General features: G+C 39.4%; 1 protein-coding gene across 1 annotated transcript in view; it reads left to right on the forward strand.

The window, feature by feature from the left end:
- LOC145400362 (zinc finger protein ubi-d4 B-like) overlaps positions 1 to 15,900 on the forward strand; it is an 80,937-nt gene that overhangs the window by 48,373 nt on the left and 16,664 nt on the right. The window contains exons 7-8 of the mRNA XM_080272867.1: positions 1,002 to 1,104; positions 2,131 to 2,337. Coding sequence (XP_080128993.1) covers positions 1,002 to 1,104; positions 2,131 to 2,337 — 310 coding nt within the window. The remainder of the gene's footprint in view (positions 1 to 1,001; positions 1,105 to 2,130; positions 2,338 to 15,900) is intronic.

Raw genomic sequence — 15,900 nt, forward strand, 5'->3', positions numbered from 1 at the left:
GGAGGAGGTGTGGTAGGCCAAGAAGAAAGTGGATAGATGTGGTAAATGAGTGTGAGAGAGTTATAAAGTTTATATTGTTATGGAAGTGAAAAGAGATCAATATGGCTGAATTAATTTTGTGCAGAGGAGTACATGACAAGGGTTCAGCACCCCTGCTTAACATGACAGTTACTGGATTGACTGTCAGACAGGCGAATGTGAATACTTTGTACTAATGGAATACTTTGTACTAATTAAGTGGAACCAGGATACCTGGGGCTTGAGTGATAAATGAATGGGAATGTGGCTCATTCAGTTGAGCAAACTTTGATTAGTCTCTCTCTCTCTCTCTCTCTCTCTCTTCCTGTCGGGACCTCACCTCAACCTCACCATAGAGTGGGAAGGGAGGTCTGGACGATGGTGGTAATGAATGGACATTTCTTTGTTGGACAGGAAAATATATCTCACACCATTATGGAATTTACCCAAGAACCTATTTCAGTGTGTACTAAATTACTGCAGTGTGCTTTTGTTGTAGCCCACCCACTTTTTTTTTTTTTTTTTTTTTGACCTGTTAAGTTGATATTGTATATAACAGTTTCCTCAAGTTGCAGTGGCAGTCATATATAAATCATACAGACCTTTGGGTAGTAGAGATCTTCACCAAAATTGGATTTTTTTAATGTAATAATGAAGTCATAATTTGTCATTCTTATTGATCTGTGCATTCATTGCCCACCTTTCTGGCTGTAGTTGGAAGAACATATCCAATGAGTTGTGGATCACATGAGCTCTTTGTAGTACCAAATAATTATCAAGTGGAAGAAAGGTGCCACAGTAAGAAGACACAATACATCAGATATTCTCACTCCAGTTGCTTTGTGTAGTGTAAGATTTCTGTGTAAAATGCCTTGCATGTTTACCAGCTTTTGGCTTAGTATTGTATAAACACTAAATTATTTCTGTATTTGTGACTTATTCTGTGCTTGTTACTTTTTAACACAACTTATAAATGTTTACAGCGTGGAAGCAAGAAGAAGTCAGCCCCTAAGACTCCTTCCAAGTCCTCCAAGAATGCAAAAAAGGATGATGATGACCCCAACAGCAAACCCTATTCTTGTGAACGTAAGTCAAAGTTACAAATTGTCTATCATTTTAACATAAGAGCAGATAGTGATATCTGCCAGCTGTATTTTGGGGTATAGGAGAGATTGTATTCCTTTGCCTGCACATCTGCTCATTATGAATTACCATTCTCCATGTTCTTTATGTACAGTATTTTTTAATATTGTTTTAACTACATTGCAATATGAAATTGGAACATGCTTTAATTGATTTTTTGTTGACGGAAATATAGTTTTAGCAGAATGCATGTAAAGCATTGCAAGATTTTATAGTGGATACTCTGATTTCCCATAATCCCAGCCCTCCATTTGGTTTTACCTCAAATATACCCAGCATGAATATTATGCCAGTAATTATACCCTAAAGGAGTATTTATGTCAGATGTCACCGTAGTAGTTAGTCACATAAAATGCCATACAATCACTAAGTTGTAAAAATTCAAGCACTGGGTTCATATTACGTTACTTTGGTAATATAAAGTACAGTACCCTTAAACGCAAGTAAAGTGGGTAGCTCTAAGTTGAATATTGGCCACTTGTCAGGTAATTTTTTTTTTTTTTTTTTTTTTTTTTTTCCCATGCAGATCTCTGCATTACTGTATGGAAGTGCCAGCATAGCCATATCAAGTCATATCAGGTTCTTTATTATTTTAAAAAGTGTACAATGGAGAAATGAGGGTAGCAGTAGTATACTATACCATACAGAAAAGGTACCCATTGCTTACATTACACTATTTATTCCCCTATGAATTCATTAATGTATCAGTTTAAATCAGGAGTCCAGCCTTTCCATTTACGTAGTGAACTTCTGATGTTCTTGATTTCTAACATACCATATACAGTACTCTTTTTAACCTACCCATTTATACAGTACACCTCTGATCAGTTCCAGTATAATTTTATCATTATTATTATTATTTGCTAGTGCTCAATGTGACTATGCTTTCGCTGATAATTCTACTCCATATTTTAATGAAGTTTGTTTTGTAAGTGTGGAGTGTGTGGGCATGTTGCTGGTGTGTTGCAGTGTGTGGGATGCGGTACAAGACGCGGCCTGGCCTAACTTACCACTATGCACACTCGCACAAGGAGGAGAAGGAGGAGGAGGCTAAACCTAAAGCCCCTGCTAGAGCTAATGAGCCAAACCAGGCTAACGACCCCACCCCAGACTACTTACCAGGCCAGCATCAGGCCGCAGACACCCCATATTGGGGCCAGACCCAATCAAACCAAGGTTGGAGTAGGATAGACCACTTGGCTGAATTTCATACTCACTCTGCACAGCTCACTAACTCCATCTGTACTAATTGTATCTCTGTAATTTGTTGAAAAACCTAACACTTGCTTACTTATATGATACACAGTTATGGAATAGCTTTTGCTTTATAATACTTTGTATGGTAGCACTGCATTTTCACACTTCTTAATTTGGTTAACGTCAGAGTGTTATTCTCGTAATGTTGAATTATGCGTAGATATGAGTTGCTTTTCGTCGTACTGTGTTCTTTTTTTATGCATTTAATATTCTAAACATGAATAGTTTTAATGCTCTTCAGATTCCTCAATTTTCTACCTGTAAAATGCATGTGACTCTGTTGTCCTGTACTCATTATCTTAAGCTTTACCACTTTATTTTCCATACCATATACTTGTATTCCCCTTTTAGGAGCTTTACTGATTTTGAGTAGGTTACTTTTTTTTTTTTTTTTTTTTTTTTTTTTTTTTTTTTTAATAACAAAAAATTTGGTATCAGTTATGGCACATAATCTCTGACTGAATTTTTTCTTTCTTGTGTAAGCTACCATAAATGCAGTCAGGGGGTGTTTTAACCTCTAAAAGATGGTTGTCTGCATATGGTGTCCGAGGGCACTAGGGCCAAAAAGATGGGTGTCTGCATATGCGGTCACAGCCCCCACCCACCCCTGCTGCCGCCCAACCCGTCACACCCCCTACCACCACACCCACACACCACCCCCCACCCCTCAGTACCCCCACCACCTCCCCACCCCCCCACCCCTCAGTACCCCCACACCCTAATCCCCATACCCTATGCCCCCCACCATCCCCCACCCCCTACCCCCCACCTCTTACCCTACTCCAACCCCTACCCCCATCCCCATTCCCCACCAACCCTCCATCCCACTCCCCCACCTCATACCACTCCCAACCATCCCCCAACCCCCCTGCACCACCTCACCACCACCCCTACAAACCGCCCCACCATATTGCACCCGCTGATTATGACCATCCTGAGCATACAGTATGTCAGAACATTCCGATGCCCGTCTTTTAGAGGTTCATCTTTCTGTTTTATTATTAAAGTTAACCATCTCTATTGTATCTGTACTATAGTTAGCTAAAACTGATTAGAATCAGTATTACTGCAACTATTTTTTATAATTGCGAGATACTGAAATACAATATCCTCAGGTAATACAAGCCAAGTTTTAACTGTTGGAGACAGTTATAATGTTTTTTATATTACATTGAATTGGATTTATTGGGACATTACATATGCACTGTGAGTGCCATTCTTATTTCCATTTGAAACAAATATTTTCTAATGAATTACATTGTTGCTCTAATGCTGTATATCAGTTTACAGTTTTCTTTAAACATGGTCAGTTGCCTTCACACAGAATTTCTTTTGCAAAGTAGGGTATGGTTGTGCATAATTTTTTAGTGCAGAGAACCCAGTAATGGCTGGAGCTATTGAACATTGTTCAGTCGTTCTTTAATAAGTTATAGTTCTGTATGTGCTGTGGTGCACATTTAACAGCATTATAGAATACCATCAGAATTATCTGAGAACTATCTATCTATCGCCCGACGCCCTAATCCCGCAAAGGGTGGCTGCAGACAAAACGCCTCCAAGTCGCTCTGTCACTCGCCATTTGACTACCCTCCCCCCAACTCACCCCCCCCTCCCTCATATACCTCTCAACTCTATCCCTCCACCTCATCCTCGGTCTACCCCTCCCTCTCCCTCCGTCCACCTCACCTACATACACCCTCTTAGTCAGTCTTTCATTCTCCTTTCTCTCCACATGTCCAAACCACTTCAGTGTATTTCTCCTAATCTTCTCAACCACATCCACATCCACCCCACAACGTTCCTTCACTTCTTCATTCATCAACCTGTCCCTCCACGTCACTCCACACACTCCTCTCAAGTAACTCATTTCCACTGCTCTCACTCTTGACTTGTTCCCCTCTTGCAAGGTCCATGCCTCGCTTCCATACGTCAGGGTAGGGATCACAATACTATCATGGAGTGACTTCTTAACTTCCATACTCACCTCCCTATTTCTCATCACTGTTTTCAGTGAACCAACAACCTTCCTTCACTGCTGTACCCTTTCACGCACTTCATCCCCCAAAGTTCCATCCTTACTCATCTCACTACCCAAGTACTTGAATCCACTCACACTCCCCATATCCTCACCATCCAACCTCACTGTGCATTCTGTGACTTCATTCCTCTCGAACACCATAACTTTACTTTTGTTTACATTAACTTTCAGCTTCCTCCTCCTGCACACTGTCCCAAATTCACTCACCAAACCTTGCATCTCCCATTCATCTTCACTCAACAATACTGTATCATCAGCAAACAGCAACACCGGAATCTTCCAAATCTCACCCAGTATTAAAAAAAAAGAAAGTAATATATAAACAGTGTCCAGCAGGTATTATTGGCATGAATGATGGCCAGGGTATTGTATGGTAACAACCATAGTTGAAAAGCCAATATGTATTGGTTTCGCTAGACACCACATACCACAGTATGGGCTGAACTCAACAAAAGGACCTGTAGGCATTCTTCTTTCTTTACAGTAACAACTCCTCCTCTCCTGATATATTTCCCCTTCTCTCATGATATATTTCCCCTCTTCTCATGATATATTTCTCCTTATTTATTTCCTCACATTTTCCTTTTGCCTAGTTCTTGGTTGAGGTCAGGTGGTAGAGAATTGCACTGCTGATATCTAAGAATGCAAGGCTAATCCAAAACTTCGGAAGGAAACAGTTTGAATACTTTAGCTATATTAATGCATTCTGTGGTCTTACACAACACCCACCATCATTTACATAAAAATTCCTGCTAATAAAAGCACACAGCTCATCCCAAGCGCACGCCCGATTGCTGATGCCTTTTCTCCTTTCTCATTACGCTTAATAATATCGACTTTTTCACGTAATGTGATGGTCTTGCGTTTCTTGGAGTCGTTATGGTCACCAGGAAGCTGTCTCTTAGGCATCTTGGAATCAGGATGGCGAAAAACACAAGAAAATGACGGTATCACTGTATCAGGCGGTGGTAGCAGTGAGACTGAGAGCGATTGTTGGTAGTCAAGCGTGAGGCGGGAAAACGCCAGAGACACCTTGCGGTACACAGCAACACTTCAAAACCCACGCTTTACGTATTTTTTCTTTATTTTCTTATATTTTAAAATTTCCACTCACGGACCGACTGTCGTAACCTTGAATTGACGTAAGTCGATACTGACGTAACCCGGGACCTTACTGTATATATATATATATATATATACAGTATATATATACTGTATATATAAATATATATATTTTCAGCTGAATAAATTAAATTGTCCCCGAGATGGTCTGTCAGCTTGGGACTGTCCAAGGCGTGCGCGGCTAATTTGAAAACCACGTACAGTGAACTCTCACATTTGGTGAGTTTTTATTTGGTGAATTCACTTTTGGCGATGGGATGGGATTGTACACACAACACTCGAATTTGGTGACAGAAATCTCACATTTGGTGAGTTGTTTATAATAAAAATATACTGTAAATATATTCTATAATTTTATGCCAATTAATTTCAACAATTTTTTTATTAATCTGAATTAATTTCAACAAAATTTAGTTTGTATTGTGATGTTCAAGCCTCGTTTTCTCAACAACAAACAAGAAGATAAACCTGTGCAGACTCCAAAGCAACTGACCGACAAAACTCTCACATATTGAGTGACTGTTCCCGTCTCCAAGAAGAAATAGAGACTCTTGTAGCCAGTGAGAGTGATTGTGTTCAGCTGGTACAGAAAATGAATGAAATATCATCTTTTTTCTTGAAGGAATACAATAAGAAAATAAATCAACAACAACAAGCGCTCATCACTCGTTACCTGGGACTACAACAGAATGAAGATACTGCACCAGCTGACGCTTCCCTCTCCAATGATCCCGGCCCAGTTGATGACAACATAAACATCGCAAGCATTCCAGATGACTTTGATTTTGAAGGATTTGGCTCAGATGAAGATCCACAAGAGGAAGGGACAACAGAAGCTACAGGGAGTGAGGCTTCAGGGCCTGTATTAGCAATGATTCTCAAAATGTTTCTTAAATTTAATACTTAGCTTGTCGTCTTCACTTAGCTGAGAAAAGAGCTTAAGAATATTTCACAAGGACTTAAGTCATATTCCCAGCTAAGGTTAAGTGAAATCTTGTGACAAATTACCCAAGTATGAAACACCTCACACAGCAAAATTTACAATATGAAAATATATGGTTTAAAAGCAATAACAACCATAATACATAAGGAAAATATTACTGAAATTTAAGTTTATTATTCTACTGACACTCCTGTGATGAAATGTACTGTAATAAAATTTTATTTTCATCAATTATCAATTTTCCAATATCGAAAATGGTGCAGATGAATCCTCAATGCCCTGTATGTAAACAGTCATGCCAACTAAGGCATCCATGCACCATACACATGTACATGAAGCCCATTACGTGTATTTTCTTTTCTTATGTGAGTTTTTCTGTTTTATATTGTTTCTTGGCTAAAATAAATTAAATTGAATCACGTTCTGTGTGTGTATCACATGATTTACGCCCAATAATGTTAAATATAAGTGGAAAATTAGTCCAGACATGCATTCCTAGAACCAATTTTATTTTTTTCCCATTAGTCATTCAGTTCAAATTTGGCGAATTCCAGTTTGGTGATTTTTTTTTCGCACCTATTACTCGCCAAATGTGAGAGTTCACTGTACGTGTAAAGTTGTGTTAAATCGAGAAATCCTTGTTAGTTAAACACATCTCCTTAAATATTTGCTCGTGTTATAACGAAAATGCGCTGTTTAAACTCGCGTTAATTGAGAGGTTACTACTCAATCGGTAGAGAGGTGGCTTGCAGTCCTGACGGACCCAGGTTCGAATCCCGGCTGGGGCAGGGAACAGTTTAAGGATTTGAATTTCATTAAATCAGGCTTTACTGATCTACCAGAAGACCCGCCGACATGTCGTAAAAATACCCCCGCTAATACCAATACACCAGTCCTGCATGAGACAGCCCTAGCATGTATTCAATATGGACTGTGGGTGTTAGCGCCGAAGTGGTGACATGTAGAGGTGTATGGTATGTAGGAGGACTGCTGGGCCTTGATAGCAGGCTGTGAAGCCTATGCCCTGAGTCGGACACATAAAAAAAATATATATATATATATATATATATATATATATATATATATATATATATATGGTAAAACCTCAATATAATGGACTTCAGTAGACTGGAATTCGCTTTAATCGGACTCGAGAAGCTACCGGACTAAATCCATATACATATATCGGATAAAGTCCGATAAAGCCAGAAGCAGTCCGGACTGCCTGACCACTTCAGCTGTGTTCATCACAATAAGGTAAATAAAAGACATGTTTATCAGCATACAGAACAGTATTATTATATATATTATACCTTTTGATTAATGTAGTGAAGTTATAACACAGTACAGTACCGCAGTGGTAGTCAAAACAGTTTAAAAAACGTTCATGCTATCCAGACTAATGTCTGATATATCGGAAAAAGTCTGGATTAGCTGGGGGAAGTCCGGATGTCGCTTTTATCGTAATTTCGCATTTTTCGGAATGGTTTGGGCCCCAATTAGTCCGTTATAGTGAGGCCTTACTGTATATAAAATATTTATATACAGGCGGCCCTCCACATTCGCAGATTCAACTTTCACGGGTCATTCAGATTTGCGGATTGCCCCTCTGTGGAGCCAAGATTCCATTCGTGGCTGCAAAGTGTAGCAGTGCAGACGCTTGTGGGTCATTTCGTGCCATACCAGGTGCGAACCAAATCACCGCACTCCTGGACTCCTCTGCCTCTCCTTCAGTCTGTGTCTCGCCACTCACGTGGATGTGTGCGAGATGCACTCAGTCGCAGAGTCCATGGGAGTCACCAGGTACATACAGGTAAGCCCTTAATTCACGCAAGGGTTACGTTCCCAGACCTTTCACGTATGTGGTAAATTCGCGTATGTTCTGCCCTTGTGTGCACATAATTACGCATGTCTACTAAGTACAGTAATCCCTCTAATATCCGGACGCCCAATAACCGAACATCCCCACTAACCGAACCTTATCGTCCTGGGATCAAACATTCCCAAAATGGTCCGAAAATCCAAAAAAATTGGGAAAAAAAATCGATTTTTTGCCGTCCGTAATTTGAACTTGCCGCGCGCGCCGCGTGAGAGCATTGTTTTGGTTCGTCATTCCTCCGACGTCCGATAGAGCGCCGCTGCATCCTCCCCACTTCCCGCCTGTCTCTCACCGCGACAAGACCTACGCTCTTCGCCATGGCTTGGGAAAAGTTAATGTGCAACACTTAAATTTAATGGAACATTATTTGGACTAAAGTGAACACTGTGAAAAGAACGGACTTCTGTGTGTTAGTGACTAAGTTCAGTGCAAGACTTCAGGAAGAGTGTAGTGCAAGTGCTTCAGGAAATCGTTCTTACTGTCAGAGTCCGAGAGGAGGCGGTTATTCATCGAGGTGGCCAGGGACTTGCTGTAAGTAGCCAAAATGTTTCATATTGTACTATTTTCCATACTATATTTACCAGAATGTTTCATATTGTATTTTTTCCCATACTATACTTACCAGAAAGTGTCATACTGTACTTCTTTCCATACTAAACTTACCTCATGCATGTGCAGTAGGAATGTGTTTTTCAGAGTTCGGTTAGGTTAGGTTCGGTTAGAGTCCATAAGTACCAGAATGTTTATTAATGTATGAACATACTTCTAAACCCACATTTTATGTGTCTATTGCATTTATTTCAGTCATTTATGTGCCTTATTGGTGTGATTTGGGTGTTAAATAGGTGCTATGCATGTCCGGAGGGAGTTGTATAGGTGTTTCTCTGTGTTAGGGTCCGTAAGTACAAGTCCATAAGCTGGGGCCCAATATCCGGACAAAACCAATATCCGAACCTACTGATGGCTCTATTGATCCGGATATTGGAGTGATTACTGTATATTACATCTGAATAATACTGTTTATGCACTACATACACCTTATAAACTAGCATAAAGTATGAAAAACAACAAAAATGTAAGAAATTTAACACTGAAACCTGACAAGCACAGGCGTAGGTGGAGACACTTCTGCAGTCTGGTGCACAAACCCTCACTGCCTCCCATATGCTACATTCTACCTTCTTTATTGTTCAAACAGTTGACTCATTCACCCCAAACATACGGTTCCAAGCCAGTTCACAGGCATAGGTGGAAACACTTTAGCACAGTCTGGTGCACTAGCCATCACTGACTCCCGTATGCTACATTCTGTCTTCTATATTGTAAGAACAGTTGACTCACCCCAAACACATGGTTCCAAGACAGTTCACCATGAAGTCAATTCACCATCAAAACATGGACAATTTCTTGTCATTTTATTAATATACTTATTATTGATTAATTAATACTTTAATAACTAATTTTCAGGTAGATTTTATAACTCATATAAGTAAAAAACTAGTGTACTGTACTTGTTGAATTAACTGGTATGTAAATAAATGACGGGGAATCGTCCTGACGGAGAATTGTCGCCGACATTCCTCCCTTAAATTTGTCCAACACTTTAACTTTCTGTCAGCAACATCACTTTACGAGTCCGTTTTGGTGTGTTACCACATGCATCACTAGCACTGTGCTTAGGCCCCAGGTTGGCAGACAAGGCAAGCAATCACTGGAAGGCAGAAAAATAAGCCACAAATAACGATTCACGAGTCACGCCAGGTTCGACCGTCGGATTCAAACTGACTGAGTGGTGCGTGGTAGACCGACCTCCCACACACACACACACACACACACATATATATATATGCACACGGGCAGCGGGTAGGCATTTTTATATTTTATTTATTTCTCTTGTATATTAAAATTATTTATTTGAATACTATAATTTTGTTTTAATTATTGTACGAAAAATTCGTGGATAACCAAAATCGCGTGAAAAAAGTTCGCGTGAATTAAGGGCTTACCTGTATTTACTCTAATTTAGAACAGCCATACCCAATCAAAACTTATATGTTATTAAACTTTTTTTTATACAGTTGGTCTGTTACTGTTTGTGATATTTTATGCTGCTTTCAGGTCTCATATATGGTTTATTAGGTACAGTATGTGTACTCTTGCTCACAGGGGGTGGTTTGCAGTTTTAGAGGCATTTACAGGAGGGCGAACCAAACATTTGCTGAAATTCCACATTCCCGGGGGTTTGTGTCCCTTAACCCCTGCAAATCTGTCTATCTATCTATATACATATATATATATATATATATATATATATATCTATACAGTACTGTATATATATACTGTACAGTATTTTCTCGATTATCTGGACAGCCATTACCCTGACCGTCCATTATCCATACACTGTGATCTGGCTGTATTAAACCATTAATTGAATATTTTTTCCCACTGTCCGGATAAAATGCTTGTGTCTGGGCAGAAATTATGCCTGCACGAATACTTTCACGCCTGGCTGGGCAGGAATAGCCCAGTTACGCCACCTTGTTTGGCTGGGTAGTGCACCCACTGACTGCTGGAGAGACCTTCAGTCTTTCTCATTTCCTGTGCAGCTCCTGTAGTGTAAACAGCTCCATTCAGACAGATGTTATGGCGATGCATCATTTTGGCTTTTGTGGTTGTTTACCTGTTTCAGGCCTTGCTATTCCTTGCATGCCTCTTCCTAGTGTGTGTGATGGTGGCCCCTTCACCAGGGAAAAGGAAGAGGTAGTGATGATTCTGGAGCAGTGGGAGATCGTGGGTAAGATTGATGCGGGATGGTCGAATCATGAGCGTTGCCTTTGATTTTATTCTAGCTTACTGTAGTGTGCTGTGATTTATTTTATTCTATTTTACCATGATTTGATTCCATTCTACCAGTATGTTTTGTGTGGCTATTGCATTTTGCTTGTGTAGCTGTTATTTTTTCATGTTTTCATATCACTGCAGGGTGTGGCTTTCCAGTGGTGATTGTGTGTCTGTGGTTGATGGGTCTGCTTGACCATAGTAATTACTTGGCTCTGGTGTATAGGTCTGCTTGTCTAGATAGAATAATGTTAAGCAACAGGAACAAGTGTTGTACAGTGTACTGTAGTGGCCATTTACACTGGCTTTCAGAGTTAGGTTATATATGAATGGGGACCAGGGGTGAAGTCCATTATCTGCATGGAGCCACAACCTGGAGATGCCGTTGGCGCTGTTATGTCAGATAATTGAGGGATTACTGAATACTATATATATATATATATATATATATATATATATTTATATAAAGGAGTTAAAGAATTTTAAGGCCCCAGGAGAGGATGGAATATTTCCTGAAATGCTTAAGGTGGATAATGACGAGTTGATGAATGTACTCTTGAAACTTTTTAATGTGGCTTGGGATAATGGTGGAATTCCAGAAGAGTGGAAAAATGGAGTGATTATAAAAATACCAAAAAAGGGAGATTTAAGTGTGTGTGGCAATTGGAGGGAGATAACTGTGACACCTGTAGTTGCAAAAGTTTTTTCCAAAATCTTGTTGAACAGAATGGAGCCAGTAATTGATAAAATTTTATGAGAAGAACAAGCAGGATTTAGAAAGGGTCGAGGTTGTAATGATCAGATTTTTATTGTAAGGCATTTAATGCAACAAGCTAATGAGATGAAAATGCCACTTAGTATGTGTTTTGTGGATTTTGAAAAAGCATTTGATAGTGTTTCACATGGAGCTATGTTGAAAATTATGAGAGTCTGTGGTACAGTATACCAGAAAAGTTTGTAAATATTATTAGAAGCCTGCATGAAGGTACTTTTTGTAAGGTAATGGTGGCTGGTTCTTTGAGTGATCCATTTCAAGTTAGGTCGGGAGTGATTCAAGGCGGAGTTCTTTCACCACTGCTGTTTGTTTTGGTTATGGATTATGTTATGAGAAAAGCTGTAAGGAGAACAGGTGCAGGAATTAACTGGAAAGAAAATAAGAAGCTGATGGATTTGGACTATGCTGATGATATTGTTCTGAGTTGCAGAAGTATTTATGAGATCCAGAGGGTGCTTGATTGTCTGGTGGAGGAAGGAGAAAAAGTGGGATTGCTAATAAATTGTGGCAAGACTGAAATGATTAATATGAACGTGGAGAACCAAATCGATTGTGTAATTGGGAATTATGTGGTGAAAAATGTAGAAAACGTTAAATATCTGGGAACGATTGTATCATCTAATGGATCATTAAACAATGAAATTGAGGAGAGGATCAGACAGGCTTGGCGAGCTGTTGGAATGTTGAAATCTGTTTGGAATAATAATATGCTTTTGGTGCATACTAAAGTGAAAATTTACAAGTCCATGGTTAGACCAATTTTAATTTATGGGCATGAGTCATGGTACAGTACAATTGTAACAGATCAGAAAGTATTAGAATTTGAGAATAAAATACTGAGAAGGATTCTTGGGGTAAAGTGGCAAGACAGGGTTACAAATGAAAGAGTAAGGGATATTACAAGAGTGGAACTAGTTATTGAATATGTGAGACTGTCTCGCTGGAAGTGGCTGGGGCACATATACAGAAAAGAAGGTACAGTATATATATATACACACACACACACACACTCAGTAAAACCTCGATATAATGGACTTCAGTAGACCGGAATTCGCTTTTATCGGACTTGAGAAGCTACCGGACTAATTTCCTATATATCGGAAAAGTCCGATAAAGCCAGAAGAAGTCCGCACTGCCTGACCACTTCAGCTATGTTCACCACAATAAGTTAAATAAAAGATTTGTTTATCAGTGTACAGTACTGTATTATTATATTTATCAGTGTATAGTACTGTATTTTTATACATATTATACTATTTGATTAATGTAGTGAAGTTATAACACATTATAGTACTGCAATGGTAGTCAAAACAGTTTAAGAACTGTTCATGCGAACTGGACTGTCTGATAAATCGGAAAAAGTCCGAATTAGCATGGAGAAGTCCCGATGTCGCTTTTATCGTAATTTCGCATTTTTTGGAATGGTTTGGGCCCCAATTAGTCCGTTATAGTGAGGTCTTACTTATAGAGAGAGAGATATACTGTATCTTCTTTCTTTCTTTTCCTTATGCGTATGGGTGACCTTACGCTCCCTCTTCTTTCTTACCTTCCTTCATTCTTTCCTCTTCCCTCTGCCTATGGGTGACTCTACACTGAGTGACAAGCCAAATGGTTTCCTGTACACCAGGAGACTATTTACTATGCTGGGTGGTAACCATGTAACCAAGTTATGGTACCTGGTGGTTTATTGAGTAATTAAGGCGCTCCAATCAGATTTAGCTGGTGCAGGTTTATATCCAATGGGTGGTTGGGATTTATTGTTCAGGTAATGCCACTCAGGGATGAGTAAGGCTTGTCACTCATCTGAAATGTCAGGACCAACTTGCCTATCCCTGGGCTCCTACGCCCCTCATGGAGCAACTTAGGATTGGATGATGGATATATATATATATATATATATATATATATATATATATATATATATATATATATATATATATATGTAAAAATATGTATTTATATATATATACAGTATATATTCAGTAATCTCTCATTTTTCCAGACATAATAGAGCCAAAGACATGTCCGGGTAGTGGCAGCATCCGAATAATGAACACTATTTCCCTACCATACCCAGACCTTACCTATACCCAACCTCCAACCTATACCGAACCAATTTGTACAGTACTTATGCTGAATTTGGCAGTTTTCTGATCATTCTGGCATATTTACACATCTAAACACACAAAGGAATATCAAAAGTAATGTTAAACACCAAGAAAACCATGCAGAAAAAACACTGAACACCATAAAACACCCTACCTAAGCACTAGTGTATGTACAGTACCCCTCCCTTTTTTGGCATTGTACTTTGGTCATTCAGCTATATTTTGACATCATAGCATACATAGGATTATCCAAAATAATTTTCAACAGCAAGAAAACCATGCAAAAAAAAAAAACACTGAAAACCAAAAAACACCCTACCTATACACCACTTTATGTACAGTACCTTTCCTAATTTTGGCACTGTTTTTAGGTCAGTCCACCATATTTAGACGTCAAAACACACATAAGAATATCCAAAGTAATGCTAAGCATCAAAAAAACATGAAAAAAAAAAAATCAAAATCAAAAAACACCCAACCTATACACTACTGTGTGTACAGTACTCCTCCTAATTTTGGCACTGTTTTCAGGTCAGCCTGTCATATTTAGACATCAAAACATACACAGGAATATACAAAGTAATGCTAAACACCAAGAAAACCATGAAAAAAGAAAAAAAAGAGGGAAATAGAAAACCAAAAAACACCCAACATATACACTACTGTATGTACAGTACCCCTCCTAATTTTGACACTGTTTTATGGTCATTCTGCCATATTGAGACATTAAAACACACATAGGATGATCCATATTAATGTTAAACATCAAGAAAACAGTGCATAACCAACAAAAATCCACAAATAACCTGAAGACGTTTTGAAAATCAGTTATCTATGATGAGTGTTCCTGGAGCTCAAAAAAAATTCCATGGCCAAATATGCCACCAGATATTGGTTATATTGGTATAAATGAAATACCATCATCATCGCTAGTGTTTATACCCTAAGATAAGCTAATATAAACACATAAAACTGATAAATATAAGTACTGTACAGAAATGCAGTGAGAATAAAGTATTCAGGAGTAAAACTTACGTTCATATAACTTCCCACCATCGTAGTGCAAAATTTTGCTAGTGCCTTATAGGAGTTAAGCATAAGTGTAGATGCAAAATTTCACGAGCTTTGTCATGGATTTTGTGGAATTTCGATATGGCCAATAGTAGTCGAATAAATTGTAAAAACTTTGAAAACTTACGAGTCAGTGTTATCACCATGGAGGAGGATAGCGAGTGAGGGAGTGAGGGGGGAGCCGGGAGGATATGGAGGAGGAACGGGAGGGGGGGAGAAGCGAGGCTGTGGGTAGGATTCTCCCCTCTCTGTCAAGAGGTGAATGGGTGCTTTTACTGTACGCATACTCGTGGCTTGCTGTCTGTTAGGCACAGAGTGACAATGCGGAAACACAGCTCATGGTGACCGGGGGACTTTGGACATTAAGTAGAGAGGCAGACAGCTGCTGTCACTGAACATGTATTTGTGGCTTGTGGTCTGTGTTTGTTGGTGGTGGCAGTTGGGAAAGACTTAGACCGGTGGCTGCGCAATATTGGACATTCAGTGGGGATGCGTACAGATGTTTTGACACCGCATGTGGGTTACAGTCATATGACTCAGGTGCTGGAGGGTTTGTTGGGAGTGATTGGACGAGCGTGCGGCTTTGACCATTCAGTATAGGGGCGGACGGATATTTTAGCTCTGGTTGTTGGTTACGGCCTACTTCCCACTCACAGATCGACCCCAGCGACCACGATATCAAATGTTTGAACATGTCAGCTGGTCGGT

The sequence above is a fragment of the Coenobita brevimanus genome, chromosome 52 (assembly GCF_032717465.1).
Source record: "Coenobita brevimanus isolate Jiangsu-jjx chromosome 52, ASM3271746v2, whole genome shotgun sequence".
Lineage (NCBI taxonomy): Eukaryota > Metazoa > Arthropoda > Malacostraca > Decapoda > Coenobitidae > Coenobita > Coenobita brevimanus.